This window comes from Canis lupus, chromosome 23, assembly GCF_011100685.1.
Source record: "Canis lupus familiaris isolate Mischka breed German Shepherd chromosome 23, alternate assembly UU_Cfam_GSD_1.0, whole genome shotgun sequence".
NCBI classification, from domain to species: domain Eukaryota; kingdom Metazoa; phylum Chordata; class Mammalia; order Carnivora; family Canidae; genus Canis; species Canis lupus.
The window spans coordinates 50,674,435-50,692,171 of NC_049244.1; the positions used below are offsets into that span (position 1 = coordinate 50,674,435).

Genomic DNA, 17,737 nt, shown 5'->3' on the forward strand with positions numbered 1-17,737 from the left:
TCTTACAGTTTAAATTCTTCTCTGAAGCATAGAGATATTTGGCATCATTGACAAAAATTACTTCCATTTAGAACATCTCAATTATTAATTTATTGGAGAGTACTTCAAACATCCCTCCGTCTGTTTTTAAAAACTTGAGACAACGTGTGATAACATTAGAATCACAAATGATAATGTCAAAGGAGAGAGAATATTGGCATTTTTAAAATTCAGACATGGCAAAGGCCCCGAAGAAGTCTGACACAGCCTCTTGCCTCCGTCAGTACAAAGTTAGCAGGGGAGCAGCTCACATTAAGCCTGAACCACCAACCCTGTAATCAACTTGCTGGGACCACTATGTGCTTCGCTAATCAGAACTGTCTCAAGGTTCTAGGTCTGCCACTCTTTCTGCTTGTTACAGTTGACCTATTAGCTAGTTTGTTCTCTAATATAATATAAATATCTCCTAAAGCATGGTGACATGCCTATTTCTAGCTTGGCATTATCACAAAATATAATTATCCTAGAATATTAATTGTGGTCTTCCTTCTGAAAATTGCAGAATGTTCTGAACCAAGCTTAAATAAGTTAGCAAGGAAAAGCTAAAAGCATCTTAAGATATAAAAAGATAAAGGCAAAAAGAGTGAATAAGAAAGGGAAGCACTGAAAATTGCAGTTTTTTACCGAGAACCTACTATGTGCCAAGCATTGAGCTAAGCATTTTTATTCATTTCCTTTAATCTACACAAAGATAAGTGGATACAGATGACTCTTAATCAGTTATAGCTAAGCATGTTGTCTTACATTCTTTCAGACTTTTTTTTTTTTTACGATTTATTTGAGAGAGAGCACACAAAGGCAGAGGGAGAAGCAGACTCCCCGCTGAGCAGGGAGCCAGATTCGGGGCTCCATCCTAGGACCCCAGGATCATGACCTAAGCCGAAGGCAGATGCTTAACCTGTCACCCAGGTGCCCCTTCAGAGACATTTTTAAAAACCTGAAGTACTTCCACATATACTGGTTCTCAGACTATCCTTGTAAGAGGGTAAACCTTTCCAGTTGTGGAAACCGAGCATAAAGAGGTCAGATAACAATCCAAGAGCGTCAACTCATAATAGAGTTTATAGTAGAACCCAGGTTTCCTGGCTCTCAGTGTATCTCTCTCAAAAACCTTTTTGTTTCCCTGCAAATCTAGGTTTTTAATGGAGGAAGAAGTAGCTGTACTTTTTTGGGGGTGTAAGACTGACCTCCATCATTGTTTGGAAAAAGTTTACAACAGCTTAAAAACAAAAACCTTTCACAGATGCATTAACAAAAAGAGAAAGTAAAAAATAATAAAAAATAGATACGAAAGACTGAAGGTGGCTAAATCCAAAAAGCAACTCAGAAAAATATTTCTATTGTTGACTTTGATAAAGTTAACATCTACTGAAACATCCTTAACAATAAACATGAAGAACTCTCGACAGCTGAAAGGCCTCTATCTGATCACGAAGCAGGTCCCTAGAGCTCCCCGGACTCTCAGGGCTTCCTCAGTCATTAGCCTGAGTGTTTTCTATACGAATATCCGTGCCCTTAGCAATGCCACTCGCAGGGCACCCGGCTGGCTCAGGAGGTAGAGCATGCGGCTCTTGGTCTCAAGGACGTGAGTTCCGGCGCCACACTGGGCATGGAGCCTACTTAAAAAGAAAAATAAAATAAAATTGGTTTAAAAAAATTAAAAGTAACTTAGTAACTGAAGAAAAAAAAATTTAAAGATAGAGGGCCACCTGGGCGGCTCAGCAGTTGAGCATCTGCCTTCAGCTTAGGGTGTGACCTGGGATCCCGGGATCGAGTCCCATGTCGGGCTCCCCTGCATGGGGCCTGCTTCTCCCTCTGCTTGTGTCTCTGCCTCTCTCTCCGGGTCTCTCATGAATAAATAAATAAAATATTTTAAAAAATTAAAGAGAACTAGGCAAGTGGATAAATAAGTTAGCAGCTTTCACTTCCTCCCACTCTAAATGAAATAAATGGCTGGTGTTTCACATTAGTTATTGTAAATTATACCAATAAAGTAGATAACTGACGTTTCATGCCGTTGTAAGTATTGAACTTGTATTTGAAAGGTAAATAAAGTAACACAGTGTGAAAAACACCTATCCAGGGGTCGCTTAGAAAGGAATACAACCTGGGGGTTTTATGGGAGGCTGCGTTTGGCCCACTGCCCTCACAGTGACTCCAGACCTTTTGTCACCGGCTATGTCTTCACTGCTGAGCTAGACTCTGCTACTTCTTCACATGTCTGTTAGGCATCCCCCATGGGCATTAGTCATGCCTAGTGGAATCTATCATCACCCCCTAGAACCTGCCCTTCCTCTTGGTTAGCAGTACCTCCACCCTCCATCTGGCCATCCCAGTCAGAAGCCAAGGGTTATGTCAGACTGCCTCCTTTCCTCCCTCAGCCTTGTCCAGTGGGGCACCCATTCCTCCAGGCCATTTCCTAACTCTGTGGCCCATCCCCTGCATAGCCTTTGTTCCAACCACCATCACTTCTTCCCTATTTTGCTGCAGTATAGCTTCCTGTCTTCACTTATTTATTTTTTCCTTTTGTCAACTACCCATCACTGTGATCAGTGATCTTTCTAAAGACTAATCTGACCAAATCATAACCCTGCTTAAAATCTGTTCCCTCCCAGTCATTCCGTATAGGACAAAACCCAAACCCCACAGAAAAGCATTCAAGGAAATAACCTTGGGATCTAAGTCGTGCCCATTTTTCCATTCTTGTCTCTCCCTATATTATATCACTGTATTATTCATCCAAATACACTGTACTCTCCTTTGCCCCCCAGAAATGCCCTTTTTTCATCTTGCTGTGAAACCCTCCTCATCTCTAAAGACAAAGCTTGGCTGTCTTCACTTCTGTGAAGCCTGTCCTCACTTTATAAAACTGAATTTTTACATCTTCCTCTGTTATTCCATTAACAGTTCCTTTTTTAAATCTATTTTTTTAAAGATTTTATTTATTTATTCATGAGAGACACGGAGAGAGAGAGATGCAGAGACACAGGCAGAGGGAGAAGCAGGCTCCATGCAGGGAGCCCGATGCGGGGACTCGATGTGGGGACTCGATGTGGGGACTCGATGTGGGGACTCGATGTGGGGACTCCATGCGGGGACTCCATGCGGGGACTCAATCCCAGGACCCCGGGTCATGCCCTGAGCTGAAGGCAGTTGCTCAACCACTTGAGCCACTCAGGTGCCCCTCCATTAACACTTCTTACAGAGTCTTAGAACTCTCTAGTTGCAAACAAAAGCATTTAATTCAAATGAATTTAATTGAAGAAGGAGAACATATGAACCCTTGCTGCGAAGGACAGAATGGGGATGCTCTCAGGGTTGACTCCAACCATAGACCTGTACGTTGTCAAGACTCTCCATCTCTATTTTTCTCTGCATGTGGGTGTCTTCTACTACAAACAGGTCTTCTCCGTGAGGCCAGGAGTGGGAAAACTGCTGTTTGCAGGTTTACATCCTTAAAGACACGTAATGCGAGAGAATAGAGAGCTTTCTTTAGGACTCCAGTCCAGAGAAGACGCCAAGCTTGGGTCATGTACCAACTTGTTAGAGCAATGACAGTGGCCCAAAATGTAAAGCGCTTTGACCAGCTCCTGTTAGGGGCATTTCCCGTTAGGCGGCAATCATGGAGGGAGGGACCCCAAATACAAAACACTTCTCAAGTTACAGGACAGAGATTTGTGATTATCTCTAGAACAGACACTGAAACTCAGGTAATTCATCACAGAGCCTGGCACATGACAGGCACTCAGTGAATGTTTGTTGACTGAGTGCAATGAGCCATAACAGAAGATCAACAAAGTCTGATCGACAGACCAGGGGTGCAGCTTTTAAGTAGAAATGAACTAGGGGGAAAAAAAAAAGAAAGAAAGAAATAGTGCAATAAAATTTATGGGCAGGTCTTTCCTGTTGCTAGCAAAATGCTAATAGAAAAATCATAAAATATGTACCCCCTCTGTCAAATGAAAATAGGAACATGCAAACTCAGGTGAATCAAGGTGGGGGAAGAGTGGCAGTTCGAGTACTCCAGCTGTTCAGGTTAGAGTTTTGCACATCACAGTGTCATTTCAGAAGGAGATTTTTTTAGCTTCAGCTGTTTACTAGAGATTTCAGCTTCAATATCAAAGATTTTGCTGCTCTTTTGAGCCAAAGATTTTGAAGTTTAAATTACAATAGTCAGTGATCTTAGGTGCCAAACGATTCCAAGACAAGGTCCAGAGATGAAATGTGACTTCCTCTGTCCATGGCTTTATAGCTGCAGCCTGAGTTTCAATCCATTATTAACAAACAGGCCAGCTGGAGGTTTCAGGGCCAATCCCACAGACCAGTCCTACCCCTGGCATTACCTGTAAAATGGTCACAGCATTGCGAGATGGCAAAGAAATAGGCTTTAAGAAAATTTAGAGAATTTTGTGACTTAGGTATAAAAGTAATAGCCCGCTAATCTGTGCAGAAGAGCTCATCTTTTCCTTGGAGATTATCTCCTGAGTATCTAGTCCAGTGCTGGGCTCTATGTTGAATCCTGAGGATACAGGGAAGGGGACAGTCCCCATCTTCACGGAGTAACTTGGGAACCGAACCTGTTAGAAACAGTGTGGAATTCACAAGCACCGTGGAGCCTCACGGGACTGTCGGCAAAGTTGTCCTGGAATAAGGAGGTGGCATCTGTGCTCAATCTGAAATACTGAAGAGATCTGTTTTTACCCCGTCGAGCGAGCCCTGGTCGCTTAGATTCCTCCTTCACTGTGGCTCGGTGGCAAGCACTGTGTCAGGATGGGAGATGTTGAGATGAACAAGCCCATCCCTGCCTTCCTCCATGTAGTTAGATCGACATGTGACCAAATCCCTGCAGCAGTGGAGTAAGCGGTACAGGGGGTTGGAAGAAAAAAATCAGCTTTTAATTCATGGATTGCTGCCCAGTCAACAAGCTGGGTTTATTGTTGCACACAACCACACCCACCACCAATCCTCTTACAAAAAACACTGGTTCACTTCCATATTTATATTTTAATTAAGCCTCATCTCCTCTCTGTGCTAACATTTCCCCACTTGTAAAGCAGTTAAAGCTATTTATTTCCAAAAACACTTTTGTTTCCTTTGGTATGAGGAAAGGCAGTATAAATACCATGCGTCTACTTTTTATAAATCCTAGCCTGCTTTTGTGTTCCAGTGATTAAAGCAACGAGATTTATAGTGTTGAGTGTAGGGAGAGAGACTCAGTAAATGAATGTTTGATGTTTGTTACTCTTAGAAGTCTGCCTCTCAGTACGTCTTGTGTGTGCATGTGTGTAAATGCGTGCGTGCACACACACATCTTGTAGCTCGATCCTAAGAGTGCAAAGGCATCCCACGAGATAAGGTCTCAGAACTGCAGTTTAGAAGTGATGAGTCACACCACCATTCCCTATGTGTGTTGGGAATATTGAGAACGCTCCTCGTTACAATAAAAAATAATCATTTGGCTATTGGTTGTCAGCCTTTTCTTTTCTTTTTTTCTTTTCCTTTGAATAACACTCAGGAAAGACTGGTTCCCTGAAAGGTGTTATGAAACTAAAGTGAGGGTTGGTGATGTTTTCCCACCGCGGACAGGGAGCGTTAAGTTCAGGGGCTCTGGGCCCCAGCACACGGGTCTGCGCTCCAGGCCACCCCTCCTCCTGGGAGAAGCTGAGGCTTCCGGGAGCTGAGGCTGGGAAAGCTCTTGGCCAGCTCCCTAAGCAAAGTCTCAAGTAAGCAGCCCAGACCGTAAGCCTTTGAGATCTAGGAAGCAGGCAGAACGGGGGCAGCTTGCCATTTCTCTTTCACATCTGCAAAATCATTCCAAAAATCATAATAAAACATAATGCGGTTACCCTCTTCTTTGGAAATACTGTCTTAGGATGAAGAAAAAAATACTTAAAAACAAAAGCAGCCTTATTGAAATCGTGTGGGTGGCATGTCTGTGATGATTGCTGCCTTTGGGAAGGTAAAGGTCTGTGGCAATCATTTTGCAAACACAACGGATCAAGTCCACATTGCCACACAATGGATGGTTTCTGGTATTTTCAGTAAAACAGACATTCTTACAAATATTCTTTACCTTTGGATGTTGCTTAGTGTTAGTTTTAAAAAGAGCATTCTACTGTCCCTCATTTCTTAATAAGAGCAGAACCTTCTGGAAAGCAAAGCACTGAGAACTCTGAAAAGATTTTTCTTCTATTTAGGAAATTAGCTCACTTTACGGGCTACAGATCAGAGTCAGTCTCGTCTCAGAGGTTTTATAAAGGAGTTTCCGATTCTGGGCTTCCTTACCTTTTAAAGTTTCAGTCGCTACACAAAAGATAATACACATTTGGGATAGTCTTTATCCACTTTAAAATTTTAAAAGTGTACTTGGGCACCTGTTAGTTATGCCTTGGCTGCTTCTAGGAAGGAGCGGAGAGACCTCACAGTAATGCCAGGCTGTAAGAATAGAAGCCTGGCAGGAAACACAAGGCAAGGAGAAGGATAGTTACAAAAGAATGTAAGATAATGGCTTTCTCTGAGCAGAAAGCTTGGCATCCAGTTTTCTTGATGAAAAGGAAACCTTACAGACCTTGGTGAAATGTCAGTGGTTTGGTTTTTTTTCTACATTCTCAAATTGGGCTATTGCAGTAAGAGGCTTTCCTCCACTTAGACTACTTATCGTTGATTATATGTCAGGATTTTAAGAACTTCCATGCATATGGATGGATTTGAAGGGTGACTATTAGTCAAAATCAGTCTGTCCCGAGCCAGTAAACAAGGAGTGAGAGCATGGGGAACATTTCTTTGCCTAAAAGCATAGGCGTCCAGTTGCCACCAGACATAAAGGTTAGGGAAGAAGGTTCAGGAATTCACCATTCTCCTCTTTCACAGACTTAACAATCGTTGCCTCAGACCCTGACCAGATATTAACATTTAAATGCTCTTCTCCCTAGTGCTATCAGTGGCTGAAGGAAAGAATTGTAAGTGAAGAAGGCCGAAAACAGCAAAACAAGCTTAAAGACCTTGCCCCGATTGCTGAGCGTCTGGGATGCACACTACCTCAGCTAGCTGTTGGTAAGGTGACCGGGAGGGGAGGCTCTGCTAGGTCACAGGGAAGAGTTTTCACATCCCTATCATGATAAAAGTATCTGGTCTAAGGGCAGACTGATCTCTAAAGCATAAGCTCCTGGTTAACACTATCTAAAACGAAGTTTTCAGAGTTACCCAGAATTGTCCACATGCTAAAGCACTTCCTTCCTGCCTCTGTCCCTCGTAACACTGTTTAAATGAGAACAAGTCCGTGAAAACACACACATCCTCATGGTTTCAGGGGTGAATGCCCCTCAGTTGTGTATCCACTGTGACATCCATTTCTTCTGACTCAGTTTTCCATCCCTGTGGAAGCTAAGGGGGGCTGGTGAGAGGCCAGAGGCAGGGCTGGGTGTGCCCCGGGCCCAAGGCTACTGCCACATGGAAAACTGTCCTAGAGGAACAGCTTCAACCTGCAACTCCCTGCGGGGCCATGAAAAATGCTCTTCCATCACTCTGGAATTGATGGGATGTCAGGGTCACTCACTTGGTTGAAAACCACATGAGCCAGTGCTGTCCAATAGGAGTATAATGTGAACCACATGTTTAATTTTAACTTTTCTAGTGGCCAAACTAAAAAATTAAAAAGGAAAATAGGGGAACTTAATCATGGATTTTATTTAACCGGTACGGTCAAAGCAGCATCAGTTAACACATAATGACTTAAAAAGTTATCGAGATACTTTACATTCTTTTTTTCATAGTAAGTCTTCAAAATTGAGAATGTATTTTATACCTACAGCACATCTCAGTTCACATCTCCAGTAGCCACACGTGGCTTAGAGACCTTGCTCAAGGTCTTGTCTCCTTAATCATCAAACCAGTCCCTTGAGGTGCTATCACTCGCCCTACCTTACAGATGTTAAGGAAAAATTTGCAGTCATTATCTCCACCTTACCAATGAAGAAACTGAAGGAGAAAAAAAAAAAAAAAAATCCTTGGGGTAGCTATGAGAAAAGAATAAAATGGGCATAGATTCTAGAAAAAAATCCCCAAGGATTAAGAAACAGCAGGAACTGAGACTAATCCAATACAATGTGAAGTAAGGAGATAAAAAGCTCAAGTTCTATGAAAATAAAAAATGTAACAGAATATTTGTTAGATGTGGGATTCTTCTGTGGCTGGAAGGCAAGGAATGGCTGCAGCTAGAGACAGCCAGAAACGGGAGGCAGTTGGGGAGAATGTGGGGAGAAGGTACATATACAGGACTTGCTTTCGTCCTTTCTTTCAAAAAATGAAAAGTCAAAGAATGATGTGATTATTAGCATCCCTAGAGCTTTAACAAGCAGAGTAAAAAGTACTGGCCATTTGGCCATAAGCAAATCATTTAACCTATCAATTTTCTTATCTATAAAGTGCATATAACACAGATCTTATGAATTTGTTGGGTAAAGGGAAATTATTTATATATATATATGTATATAAATATGCCATATATATATGGCAAAGAGTAGATGCTCAATAAATGGTGATGATAATGATGATATTTTTGCAAAAAAATGCTCAGACCTACAACTCCATTCCTAGCCATGGCGTGTAGTCAGAATGACGGGCAGAGAAACACCTATTCTTGAAATACAGTCGGTCGTAAATATGGTTTTAGGTGGTAACGTGACAGTGAGTTTTGAATTTAGCTCTGGAAGAGAACATTGTCTTTCTAAAGAGGAAATCTTGACCAGATTTAAACTTTCACTGGATGTTAGATATACATGAAAGACCCTCGTTACAGTTGGAGTTTAAGTTACAGTTGCTTCGATCCTCCCTTTCCTTCCTCTCTGCCTCCAGTTGTCTTGCTTGCCTGTCTTTTTTTCTTTATAAACAAGTAGTTTTGCTTTTAAGCGCAGAACTCTCAAACCAAGAGGGAAATTATTTCCAGGCATATTACCTTTGATCTGCTAGCAGGGTGTAGGGGGAGAGGGCATCCTTTGTCAGGAAACAAACCACTTGAACCCAGCTGTAGGCTGGCTCCCATGCTGCACACCTGCACGGGGGCCAGCATTCACACTCGGCTCATAGGCGTCCTGGACAGGACTGCTGGTAACACGGCGTTAGAAGCGACGATCATCTGTATGTATTCTCTGTCACACTGGCCAGCTCTGTCCGGTGGGTCCCCCATGTCCTGCAGCCCATGGGTAAAACCGGCTGTTGCTGACATCAGGTAGTTTATGGGCAATGATTTTCGGAGTGCCCTGCTTTGACCTCAGAACTTAATACCAGAGCCAAGAGTTCTCCAAGTGCAAAGCAGGAAATAATGCAGCCAGGAATAAAAAAAAAAAAAAAAAAAAAAGTCCTGGATCACTGGGCATTTTGCCTTTATAGAGTATTATTTTGCCCATGTGGAAAGATTTAGTGATTGACTCAAAAAGCCAGAACATGGTAACAGCCTAACAGTATCTATTGCAGGGTCTGAGCAGATGGGGGCAGAAGTAATGCTTGGGGACACCCACCAGCCATTCACACCTGTATTTATTCAGCAAACACGTACTAAGCGCCTACTATGTGCAGGTGCTGGACTGGGTGCTGAGCATCCATGTGCAAACAATGTATCTCACAGCCTGGTGGGCAAATCAAGAAAATAAAGTAGGTAACTTTAATGCAGTGTTGTAATAAAATAATTGAGAAGGGCACAGAGGTTCTGGAAGTTAAGCAAAATGTAGAGGTTCCCAACCCAGCCTGGGATTTAGGGAAGGGCTTTGGGAAGAGGCAGTGCCCATGAGGAATCTCAACTGATGAGCGAGCAGGTATTAGTGAGGCAGAAGGACATTCCAGGCCAAGGGCACACTTGGGCCGAGGGCTTGAGGAGGAGAAAAACAGCATGAGGTTTGGGGACGGAAAGGATTTACCGGAGACAGTTGAGTGCTGCTGAAGCCCAAGTTCAAGGCAGGGAGTGAGAAGCCACACAGCTGGAGGGACCGGCTGCCCAGCAAGTTTGCCAGGGTGAGGAGTGAGAGCTTCGTCTTCCAAGACAACGACTGTGTCAGGCACATGTTGAAGACCTTTTAAGCAGATGTGCATGATCGGATTTGTATCTGGAAAGATTGTATGTATGTATGCTCAATGTATGACAATTATGGGGGAAAAGGAGGGAAAATCCTGTGAAGTGGAGGGCAGGGGTGGGGGGCAGACCAGCTGGGCAGGAGAGGGACAGTGAGGGGCATGAGGACGGTGGGCAGTGAAACCAGAGCAGTCATTCTCAGTGTGGTCCCACCTCCACATGATGGAATGCCATTTGGTGAAAAGGGAAGTATTTACTAATAAATGCTAATAATGTGGTAAACCTTGCAAAGATGCTGAAAGAAGTCAGACAAAAAAGATCCGTATTTTAGCTAGGATTCCATTCAAATTGTGTCCAGAATAAAATTTATAGGGGTACAAAGTAGATTAGTGGTTTCCTGGACTTGGGGTTGAAATGGGACTAACTATAAATGGTGATGGTTGCATATCATATCATATGTTGCATATTTGATACTTAAAAAATTATTGAATGATAAACCTTAAATGGGGAAATTTTACCTCAACAAAGTTGTTTTTAGAAAAAGCATGGTCCCTGGAAGCTTATCAGAAATGCAGATCCCCAGGCCCCAGTCCAGCCCTTCTGAGTCGGAAACCCAAAGGTGGCACCCAGTGACCGTTCCACAAGGCCTGCGGGTGGCTGAGGCATTGCCACCACGCGAGCTTCTGGATTAGAGGAATATTGGGGAGGAGTAATCTAGCAGACGTGGCAATTAAAAGGGAACGCAGGCTCGAAAGGGCAGTTCCTAAGGGTAACACCCTGCTTTGGGGATCAGGAGGCCAAGGTGCTTGGTGGTGCCACTAAATGAGGCTGGGATCGCCGGGCAGGCGGGCTTGGGCGTTAGGCAGCAAGAGCCAGCAGGGCCTGTGGGGCGCCGCAGCGAGTCCGGCAGGTGCTGCATCCAGGCCTCCCCAGAAACCTCTAGTTGCAGGCGGCTTCTGACACGGTAGGAAGGGGACAAGGGGGACCGACCCCGGGGAGTCTAACCCAGCCTTTGAGAAGTTCAGGACGGGACAAAGTTGGGGCAGTAGCTGGACGAACGTGAAGGGTCGGAGGAGCCAGAATGGGGCAAATCTGATAAAGAGGAAGAAAGCTGTAAGGAACTTAAGATTCAGCAAAGCAAGAAACGATGGAGGAGCCCAGTCCGGAAGGCGACGAAGTGGGACCCAGGGTAGGCTTTGGCCTCGCTCGCACCTCATCTCCCGCCCCTGGGCCGCGCCTGCCGCTCGCCCGCCTGGCCTGAGGGGCTCAATTCTCCGCGGGCTGGAGGTCGCCGAGGCGGGAGGGGGCGAAGGCCGGGGAGGACCGGCCGGGAGGGGAAGCCTGCGTCGCTCGGTGGGTGGAGGCGAAGGAACGAGCCCCGCGGTCTGCAGGCCCGTGTGTAACCGGGCGGGGGCGGGGCGGAGTGTGCCTGGGACGGCCCAGCCGCGGGGCAGCTCCCGCCCCTCCTCCTGCAGGAGCTCGCGGAGTTCGGGCGTGCGGGCGGCGGGAGGGGCCTGGGCCGCCTGACGCCGTGTCCTTCCTTCGCAGCGTGGTGCCTGAGGAACGAGGGCGTGAGCTCCGTGCTCCTGGGCTCCTCCACGCCCGAGCAGCTCGTGGAGAACCTCGGCGCCATCCAGGCAAGTACCGCGGCCCGGCCAGCGCCGCCCGCCCCGAGGCCGCCCGTTCCCGGGGGTGGGGGGGGGGGGGGGGGGGGGGGGGGGGTGGCCCAGGGGACTGCCCGCCGCCCGGGGGCTCCCCGAGTGTCCCCACCGCTCCGCCAGTTCCCGGCGGCCCCCGCGGCCCCCCAGGCGACGTCGAAGACCTGTGCAGGGAATGTTGCCCACATTTTAAAGAGGAAACGGGCTCAGAATTGTTGGGGGCTCCGGGACATCTTCCGTCTTGCAGCCGGTTCAGAACCAGCCACCCCACTCCTGCCCCGGCGGGTGGGAACGGGGGGGCGGGGGGGGCAGTGGCCGCCGTGACCTCCCCCGCCCGCTCCCTGCTCTCGCCGCGGCCACAGCTGCCGAAGTGGGTCTCCCGCCCGCGTGCCCGCGTGCCCTGGGCAAGCCCTGCCCCCCGCCCCGGGGCAGAACCACCCGCGTCCTGGCTGGGCCGTGGGAGGGGCGGGGGAGGAACGGCCGCCGCGACCCGGGGCAGCAGGCGCCCCGCAGCCGAAGGTGCCGCCGCTTCAGCTCCTGAAGTTCCCGAGCAGGCGGCGAGGGGCGCGCTGGGCCGGGGCCGGGGCCGGGGCCGGGGCCGGGGCCGGGGCGTGGGCAGGCGCGGGCAGGCGCGGGTCACCCAGGCCCCTGCGAGCCCGCCGCGTGCCGGACGCCGGGCAGCCGCGCGGTGGCCACTCACGCTCGCGGGGCAGAGACGTGACCGACAGGACGGCGGTTCGAACCGCGCGGCCGCTCGGTAGCCAGAGGCCGGGAGACCCCGCGAGACCCCGGGAGACCCCGAGCAACGGGCGGGCCTACGTGCGCCGCGTCTCTGCGCCAGGCCCGGGCTGCGCGTCCTGAGGCCCGAGCGGGAGCCCTGCGGGCCCGGGGGACACCGCGGGGGCCTGGGGCGGACGTGCTGCTGGCGGGGCTCCGGGCGTGGGCCGGCCTCCGTGGGGGGACGGGCGCCACCGCCGCGAGCAGCCCCCCCGAGGCCCCCAGCTGCGCGTCCGCCCGGCCCGGGCCTGTGGGCTGTTTGTGGATCTGCGGTGGAGGAAAGTGTTTGACAACAGGCGCCAACAGTAAGGAACTGGCGGCTTCACAGGGAACTCTGGGTGCGGGGCTGCTTGAAAATCCAGCTCTGACGACGCTATATATACATTTTTCATGTTTTATTCAAGTAGTTTTACGGTTTCTTTTTTTAATGTCAAACTCGGAAATTCACTTCGGCGTCCTGAAGGAAGAGTTTTCCCTCCTGGCGGGCTGACCCGCAGCTCCACTTGGCCGACGTGGGGGCCCGGTGGGGCGGCCTCACGCCGGCGTCAGCTCCCCGAGGCTCCGCAGCCGGGGGGACAGATGTTCCCCTTGGTGCGGAGAGGAAGGCGGTAGGCACGGGTAGGCCTCGGGGCCTCGAGGCTCCGGGGGGCAGGCCTGCCGCGGAGTCGGGTCACCCGGCGTCACCCCGGCCTCCTCCCTCGACGACCGCAGCGGGGGGGCCGGAACCGCCGCCTGACGGGGTCGGCCACGGTCTGACCCGGGGTCAGTCTACCCGCGAACAAGCCAGCCGTCCCCGTCCAGGGGTGTAGCCTGTGCCCTTGATCCCCGAGCTCCCTCCGGCCGGGTCACCGCCGCGCTCCCGCCTGCACCAGCTGCGCCGGCAGCAGGGTCTCTAAGGCCGCTGCCCCTTTCCACCTCCTCCAGCTCAGCCCCGGGCTACCTCGGGGTGTCTGACCGGGTCACGCCCAGCGCACAAGTCCCGGGCGGCATCCGGGCTCCACACGCTCCACACGGCGGCCCCGGCGGCCTTCCGTGCTGTCACCCCAACTGCCCCTTCCCGGGATGTGGCCACGGGCGCAGCGCCTCCTCCCTCCCTGGTCCCCGGAGCCGAGCGGCCCCCACCCGGGCCTCTCACCGGAAATGGCCTCTCGGTGCAGAGCAGCTTGTCAGGAGGGCGACGCCGCAAGGGGGAGGCGTACTGGCTCTGAAAGACTTCGTATTTAAAAAAGACGTAGAGCATCTTAGTTTTCTGTAAGACACATCGAAAGGTTTTAGATAAAATGAAGGGCTTTTTGTTTTAAAGACTATTCATGAGAGAGAGAGGGGCAGAGACACATGCTGAGGGAGGAGCAGGCTCCACGCTGGGAGCCCGTCGCGGGACTCGATCCCGGGTCTCCAGGATCAGGCCCTGGGCTGAGGGCGGCGCTAGACCGCTGAGCCCCCCGGGCTGCCCTAAAATGGAGGTTTTAAAGACACTGATTTCCTGTTTCTCTCCCCTGTGATGTGGCCATTAGAAAATCTGAAATCCCGGGGCTCCTATTTCCCGGAGCCCGCACTTCCACGGTCCGCCTTTACGCGGCTACGCAATACTTAGAAGCAGCAACTGTGAGCCAAGCCAAGCCCTCTCCGCGCAGGGGCGCAGTGGAGAAAACAAGGTCCCTGAGCTCAAGGAGCTCGCGGGCGGGAGGGGGGGCTTCCCTGGGGCTGCGGTGCACAGGTCCAGACGGCTTCGCTCCGCCCTAAGCACAAGGAACAAACGATCAGGTACTAACCTTTCCCTTCGTCCTTCTCCTGCTCAGGTTCTCCCAAAGATGACATCACACGTGGTAAATGAAATTGATAACATATTGCGAAACAAGCCCTACGGCAAAAAGGACTACCGATCCTAAGTGCATGAGTCGTGGGACCTGCATGGGTAAACCGCGGTCTGTCCGTACAGAACGGTGTCACTAGCCGGCCTTGAGTCACTTAGCAGCCTGCTGCTCAACCTCTAGTATTCCCGGATCCTGAGGTACCTGCTGTCGCTACCACTGTGCACCCGAGTTACGAGCACATCTGAAAACTCACAACCAAGAAAATCCATTCTATTTTCTTATCTTGGACTGGAGTCACCTAGTGTTGCACCTCATGCTTACGCCACAGAGAGTATGCGAGGGGGAGGCCTGTCACCTTCAGGCACTTAGTAACTTGAAGGCTGTACAGATATATTTTTTCAAATGCATAAAATCCGCAGATGCAACGTGGGCTGCATCAGAAAAGAGTAGGCTACGTTCACTCAGAAGTCTTACTTGGGAGAATAAGCAGAAACAACTTCACATTTTTTTTTCTATTTCTACAGTAAAGAGTTGTTTCCCTTGTCCTTCAACAAAAATAAAATTCCAAGGTATGCTTTCATTACCTTTTAAAAATATTCACTGTTGTTTGGCCCGAAGAATGCCCTGTATTGTAATTTACCCGAAGTATCTATTAGGATCCTATTAGCATCATGTCCATTCACACGTAAAGGTGGTGAAAGGATGGTGAAAGGACGAACACCACGTCTTTACCTTGACACATTATATGCCTAATTTAGAAAAGGGAGGATTACACTGCTATGGAAGCTTAGCCTTGAACAAAATGTAATATATCTGCAATTGAAGTGTTCACTTTTGACTACATTTTATTAAAACCTGCTTTATACTTTGGACTGCTTGTAGGCACAGCTTCTGCAAGTTTAAATATTTGAGCTTTAAAAATAAATAGACACATGCTCAGTTTTGTAAGTAAACCTGTAAAATACCCACAAAGGCAAATGTTTGCTGTTTAATTAGCACTGGGACTTTATAATAGAACACTGGTTTTTGAGGAGTTAACATGAAAGGGAATCACGGACTTCGTGAAAAATGCTGTCACTGCTCAGCATATGCTGGGTGAATGAACCTGCCTAGTAAAAAGCAAATGTTAGAAAATTTCCTGATTTTATAACCACATTATATGCACTAAACTAATGCATGAAAGTTCTCTGCATGGATGGGAGGGGCCTAGCCTCCTTGCACACAGAAGCTGAGGGCTAACTCGTTACCTACCCTCATGAATATTCCACTTGAAAAAAACCTGAGAATATCTTGTGTGTACCTGTAAGGAGGGAAAACTCCGGGGGGGGGGGGGGGGGGGGGGGGGCTATGTCTCTATTTGGATACCTGAGCATGTACAAGATTCTGATTTTCTGGCTAGCAGTACCCCATAGGGAAGCCACTCTGAGATGTAAAGAATAGACTATCGGCTTAAAATGCTACTTTCTGTCACCATTTCCAAATACGTATTTCATGACTTAAATTCTAAATCTTAAAGTGTTAATGTGAAACACCAATACATTTTTTTTTGTTACTACTACCTGTATTTTAATAAGAAAACAGTTGGTTTTTTTGCCCAGTAGTACCAGATTAATGATGGATCATCCTTCAGTTGTTCATTGTATTAAGCCAGTGAACCGCTGTCTGCATAAATGAGCTCAAGTTGTCTAATTGGAACTGCAATTTAACTTACTTGCTTAGAGTAATAAAAGCATTTTGTGCATTTAATCTGAGTTATCTGATCTTTCATTATAAAGGAATATATATATATACACCTCCATGAAATAGGCAGGAAGAATCATTTGAATAAAAATTATTTTGGCAAGTAAGCAGCATTGAATGAAACCTATCAAAAGATTTCAGTGACCAAACTTTTTTCTCCTCTTATTAATGAAGAAAATTATTAACTGCTAAAGATATCCTCTCTCACTGGGTTTTAAAAATACACTACACTGAGGCCAAAGGGTTTCAGAAACCTTTAAGAACACCTGCAGATTAAGGCCAAATGACAAACATCATTGCTTACCCATGGGAACAACTTGTTTTTTTAGCAGACAAATCATCTGCCATAGTAAACATACTAGATTAGAAACGTCCGTTACATCCTTAAGAAAAGTTTCCACCTACTCCCATTTTCTTTGCTGGAAAGAATTTCTTAGCAGGGAGCATACCCTTCCGAAGGGTAACCGGGGGAGCAGCCATCCACATACGGACATCTTAGACGCTTGTGCGCCTGGCTTCCCGCTCTAAGAACTAGCTTCATCCTCATCAGTAGTGTCCCATCTGTCATCAGGTGTCAGAGCTTCACCTTCGCCAGCTTTGGGGCCACCACTCCTTGGCAAAGGGGAAACCAGGCCTAAACCCCAAGTTTTCAGTGTTCTAGTCCAGTGCTTTTTTTAAGGATGAATTTTATGAATTCTGGAGGTAATTTTTTTTACAGTAAAAAAGCTGGGGGAAGAATCCAAATTCAGAATCAGTTAAGAGGCAAAGGCCAGAAAACAGATGCCACGAGAACTCATGAAAGCCCATGAGAAGTTAGTCTCTAAATGCATCCATGAAAATCTAAACCAACCACTCAGAAACCCTCCTAATCTTCAGTTAATTATCCTACCTGGGAGTCCAAAGAGGTGGGAGATAATGCCCCAGAGCCCAAACGGTGTCTACGTCTCCTTTACGTCTCCAGAAGCAGCAGGGACCAGCGCACACACGGAAAGCCCAGAACACGGGTGGCAGGACAACGCGGCAGGCAGAGGGTGGCGGAAGCCGGACACGCTGCTCTGTAACAGAGCCACATCATGCCCGTCGCTGCCACACAAATGTTCCCCAGTAACTACAAAAATGCACATCTACGTATGTGGGAAATTTAAATGGTAATGTCAAATAGTGTAATAAAGATGATGTACTTATTCACATGGCGCTCATAAAGATGTCTAGGGAAAATACAAATTTTCAAAAGCAAAGTTTAATCATACTTAACAAACCAGACTTTTCACAAGGATTTTGGGTAGGACTCCAACCTCCGTATTTCAGTGAGCTTTAAACCTTGTAAGTTACTGTTTCCAAATTAGAATAATTAACCAAATAGGACAACCAGTAGATTTTTACTGGCTAAGAAGAATTTCAATCTAAGATTTTTATGAAGTTGAAAATAAACTAAAAATAGGAAAATGTAAAATAAGCCAACACTTTAAGTCTCTACTTATTAACACAAGGGGGGGGGTTAGTTGCTTTTAATCCCCTTTTTACTTTACTGGTGTTGGATATGGGGTCTTTTTACGATATAAATTCTGCAGCAGGTTTTTAGTAACTAAATCAGATGCAGCACAAATTCTATGTGGCACATAGCTTTGAGGATGGGGCGAGTCCTG

General features: G+C 47.7%; 1 protein-coding gene and 1 long non-coding RNA gene across 5 annotated transcripts in view; one reads left to right on the forward strand and one right to left on the reverse strand.

The window, feature by feature from the left end:
- Positions 1 to 16,097, forward strand: part of KCNAB1 (potassium voltage-gated channel subfamily A member regulatory beta subunit 1) — a 359,350-nt gene extending 343,253 nt beyond the window's left edge. For all 4 annotated transcript variants that reach the window (XM_038571281.1, XM_038571284.1, XM_038571282.1 and 1 more), the window contains exons 12-14: positions 6,972 to 7,092; positions 11,651 to 11,739; positions 14,337 to 16,097. In XM_038571281.1, coding sequence (XP_038427209.1) covers positions 6,972 to 7,092; positions 11,651 to 11,739; positions 14,337 to 14,426 — 300 coding nt within the window. In that variant the 3' untranslated portion in view covers positions 14,427 to 16,097. The remainder of the gene's footprint in view (positions 1 to 6,971; positions 7,093 to 11,650; positions 11,740 to 14,336) is intronic.
- Positions 1,807 to 15,369, reverse strand: LOC119877444. The gene is made up of 3 exons (XR_005377259.1): positions 14,310 to 15,369; positions 13,673 to 13,786; positions 1,807 to 4,882 (listed from the first exon to the last, which is right to left on the reverse strand). It is a non-coding gene; the product is annotated as an uncharacterized LOC119877444 (long non-coding RNA).
- Positions 16,098 to 17,737: the final 1,640 nt, after the last annotated feature.